This window comes from Sesamum indicum, linkage group LG12 (genome assembly GCF_026168435.1).
Source record: "Sesamum indicum cultivar Baizhima isolate 11 linkage group LG12, ASM2616843v1, whole genome shotgun sequence".
NCBI lineage: Eukaryota > Viridiplantae > Streptophyta > Magnoliopsida > Lamiales > Pedaliaceae > Sesamum > Sesamum indicum.
In genome coordinates, this window is record NC_142668.1 from 10,876,065 (window position 1) to 10,880,451 (window position 4,387).

Sequence of the window (4,387 nt, forward strand, 5' to 3'; positions counted from 1 at the left end):
GTGAAGATTTTGATTAGGATGAGAGTATTTGCCAAAATGGTATTCATGAAATCAATGACAAGATATATGGGCACAATATTTTTTTAATCTCATAAAATAAGGGTAGAATTTGTTTCGGTATCATAATTATGAAAGCTATATACTTTTAGTCCCATAAAACTCAAAATCACATCTTTTTAGTCTAAAAAAAATGTGATTTTGAGACTTTTTAATTCCAAACAACGCCTTTTTAGTCCAAAACCACAACTCACATGATTTTTTGAGACTAAAAATACGTAATTATAAATTTTATTAAACTAAAATCGATACGTACCATAGTTATGGTACCAAAACAATTTCTATTCTTATTTTATGAAATTAAAAAAAATATTTTGTCAAAAATATATATAGATGTATTTTGGAAGTGTTGAGAGTTAGACTTTAATGTATATAGCCTTGTTAAAATAGTTCAAGTTATTGTGTGTACACACACGTAATTGAAATTGTCGGCCCGAATATATTGGTTTGACATTTTTTGTCGTGTGTGAGAAATTTTGATTTGATAATTCAATTCAGCAAAATCAATTTTCATGATTTGAGAATTGTTTTTTATTTCGTTGAATTCCACAATATTTATTTACATATTTATGCATGCCCTACATGGTACCGGATCGGATCTCATTTAATGTAAGTATTGCAATGAGTATTTATTTTATTTAATGTAATTTTATCGTAATATTAATTTATTATAATTTGAGTATATTGATCAAATAAATGTATTTCTTTAATTTATTGGTATTGATGTAAATATGTTATAATCGTTTGTCTGAAAAACAGAAAAAGAACACAACAAAGGCACCATTTCTGCAAATTTAAGAATGAAAAAGCACGCGCCTCTTCCTATGTTGTCCCGTCTAGGAAAAGATTTGGCTTCTCTGTAGGTGCCAAGTGACACTTTTTTCCTGTGTTTCGTTTGTCACTTAGATAGTGATTTCTTGAAATTTTTAGACCAAAAATTTCAATTTCTTCCCAAAGAGAGAGTGGCAATCACTCTGGAGCTCATTTGGAAATTACTAAATGACTGTATCCATGGAAAAGAGTCAGAGTCACCAAAAAAAAGCCTTCCAAAGATCATCCTACAAAAATCTTGTTAAGATTGAGGTTCGATCAATAAGTTCAAGTCTTACTGGATGTGTAGATATTTGTCTCACTATATATGAGTTTCTGTATTTTGTTTGTCCTTAATTATTTGTTGAATCAATATAATTTATTTACTAATTTTAATTACGTTGATATATTAATTAAATTGATATATTACTCCAAAAAAAATCCTAAAAACAGAAGCGGAGCATTTCAGGGCAGGAGTGTGAGGAAAATCAAAGTTGAGACAAGTAGTGAATGGCTCCCACCACCGTCCAATGGATCAAAGTCAACTCGGACATTGACCGAGCTCCTAGAATTAATGTCCAGGTTATTGAAAATGTCTGAAATTGTAGGTCGGAAGGAAACTTTCAAAAAGTGCCCAGAATCAGTGAATGGAGTGAGTCTCTAAATGGGCCTTATTTACTTGCTTGCATAGAATTAGTCCCAGCTGAAAAAAATTGGATTAGAAACTGCACAAGGTGAGATTTTTTTAAACAATTCATATCAAAAGGTTGGGGCCGAATTGGTACAGCAAAAAACCATCACTGCGGAAAAGTCATTTGGGAAAAGAATCCGACCCATGTGGTACGACTTACCCGGGCCGAATGGAAGATGGAAATGGGGTTGTGACCTAGTACAAAAAATATTTATATGGCTCATGTTCAACGGGTACAATTTCGCATGCTAGTTGTCGTTTATGTCCTTCTTACTTGCTTTCAAATCTTAGAATTTATTAATATTTCAGAAGTTGAGTCATTTTTGAGTAATGTATATGTACGTCTAATTCATACCAATATATTTTTTCCATCTATATTCTTCCTTCTCTAAAAAAGAAAATTTGTTTCAATATAACAATTATTTTTTGTGCGTGCATATTTTTATATCGTTATTTTTTAAAATAGTTGTAATGAATTAGTTGGTTTAACCCATAAAAAAAGTACTTATTTTAAATTAAATAGGATGTCAGTTGTTTTAGATCATTAAAAAGGGTAAAATACAATCACATCTCTTGAAAATTGTTATTTATAAATATTTTCTCATTGTTTGAAAAATTAATACGCTCTTAATTTTAACGTTCATCTAACAACAACTCATTCCATTAGCCACAATTATGTTTCTATGATTGATTAAAGTAGCTGTTCATATCGATTTGATTTGTTGATTAAAAGTTAGAAGTATTTAAAAGATGAGAGAAAGCAAATGATAAATAGTGAAAAATTGGAATTTACATCCCATAACTTACCCCATTTGTAATTTGTTCCCATTATTTTACGACTCAACAGATTTAGTCTCATAAGTCCTAAAAAGTTGCAATTTATGTCCCATCACATTTTCGTTACAGTTTTTATGGAAGGTGCACGTGACTTGTGTTAAATTATTAACAGTTAATTTAACGGATGGTACTTAGGTGGATAAAAATTAAAAACTTCAGATACTAAGTTAGATAACTTGAAAACTTGGGGAACTAAAACTAAAAAAGGAATATACTTTGGGTATTAACAGTAATTTAGATTATTTAGCATTTTTGTTTTTAAATTTTCTAGGATAATATTTTAGTTCCACATTTGTCTAATTCTTTTGTTCGCTAGAGCTCAACTCTACTGACAAAAAAGGTGAACTTTGACAAAAAAAAATATGAGATTGTGAAAATTAAAATGATACAGGACCAAAATACCATCCCAAAAAATTAAAGGACAAAAATACTAACATAAATGAGCCGATAAGAACAAAAGCTCCAATTTTACAATGTTCACGTGAGAGGCGCATACATTTTTTTAGCAAGCAGAGTGAAGTTCGATGAGAAAAAGACTAAACTCAAGAAATTAAAATGACGGAAAATCAAAATGCTACCCTAAAAAAATTAAAAGACAAGAAACGTCAAATAAACTAAGTTACAAAAACAAAATAACATTTAAGCCGATCAAAACAAATACATAATTTTATATGCAGTAAAGAATTATTTTTGTCCTTAAATCTTTAGGAAATATTTGATCTACCGTCACTTCTCTCAAATTATTCCAAGGAACTCGAATAACAGTACCTGTAAATATATAATCTATCGACTTCATCTGCTTATATACGAACAATATATGAACAGAAACTTCAAGAGTGGATTTCAATGCAACCAATGACAACCTGCGTAGCATACGAGTCAAGTTACAGAAAACTTAGACGCCTAAGCATAAACAAGCAATTAAAACCACAATCCCACCACTACAAATAGGTGTTGCACATCAATCTCCGGCAATCTATTCCCAAATAAGCTCAGTTCCAAGTGCTGATATTGCGATGGCTCGAGTCCCTAACTCCGTAAACTTCCCATTCCCGTACTTTCCTCCTTCTCCGCCTCATTATTTTCCAGCTCCGCCAAACGTGCCACCGCCCAACAACCATCCTCCATCCCCTCCGAAAGGGGCACCACCTCGGCCGCCTACCAAAGCACCTCCACCACCCAAATTCCCAACTCCTCCACCACCGCGCCATGCTCCTCCTCCTCCTCCTCCTATTCCATCTCCTCCACCACCACCACCACCATCTCATTTTGTTCCATCTCCACCACCACCTCATATTGTTCCATCTCCACCACGCCCCATTTCTCCACCCTCTCCACCTCATATTGTTCCATCTCCTCCACATCCCATCTCCCCACCCTTGCCACCGCCTCCTCCAGGACACCATTCCAGTGTGATCATCATTGTTTTTGTCTCAATCGGTGGAGTATTCTTTCTCGCATTTCTTGCAGCCGCTCTTTTCTGCTGCATGAAGAAGAGAAAGAAGAGAATCATTCGGGAAACAGATAAATTCAAAATTGATGAACATGTTAAAGTCCAAGAAGCCATTGTACCGGGTCCACATGGGACACAAACTGTTGTGCTGACGATCGATGAGGATGTGCACATTGAGGAAGAAATCAAGAAGAATGAAGTGAAAGCAGAAAGCTTACATGTGGGATCACCAAAAATCAATTCTCAGGCTTTGGAAATGGCAGGATCCACATCTGAGCCTACCCATCATCATCATCATCATCGTAAAGAGTGATTTGCAAGAACAAATTGAGGACAAAGTGGTACTCCTTGTTACATTCTTTCTTTTTTTTTTTTTTTTTTAATATCAATTTGCAATTAATAAATTTGTATTTGAAGTATCAAAAATAAAATGATGAATCATTTTATGTGTGTCAAACAATATCCACACTTACATCGTCTCTTGAAGAAACAAATAACGCAAATAAACAAGACGCGCAATTTTCATTTAGATGCATGCT

At 33.5% G+C, this 4,387-nt stretch overlaps 1 protein-coding gene across 1 annotated transcript; it reads left to right on the forward strand.

Moving 5' to 3' along the window:
- Window positions 1-3,354: 3,354 nt before the first annotated feature.
- TED7 (tracheary element differentiation-related 7) lies at window positions 3,355-4,187 on the forward strand. The gene has a single exon (XM_011084572.3). The coding sequence runs from the start codon at window positions 3,412-3,414 to the stop codon at window positions 4,159-4,161; it is 750 nt and encodes a 249-aa protein (XP_011082874.1). The 5' UTR covers window positions 3,355-3,411; the 3' UTR covers window positions 4,162-4,187.
- The last annotated feature ends 200 nt before the right edge of the window (window positions 4,188-4,387 follow it).

Excerpts from the sequence above, each read along its gene's own strand:
- TED7 (XM_011084572.3), top strand. The coding sequence starts at position 3,412 with ATGGCTCGAGTCCCTAACTCCGTAAACTTCCCATTCCCGTACTTTCCT.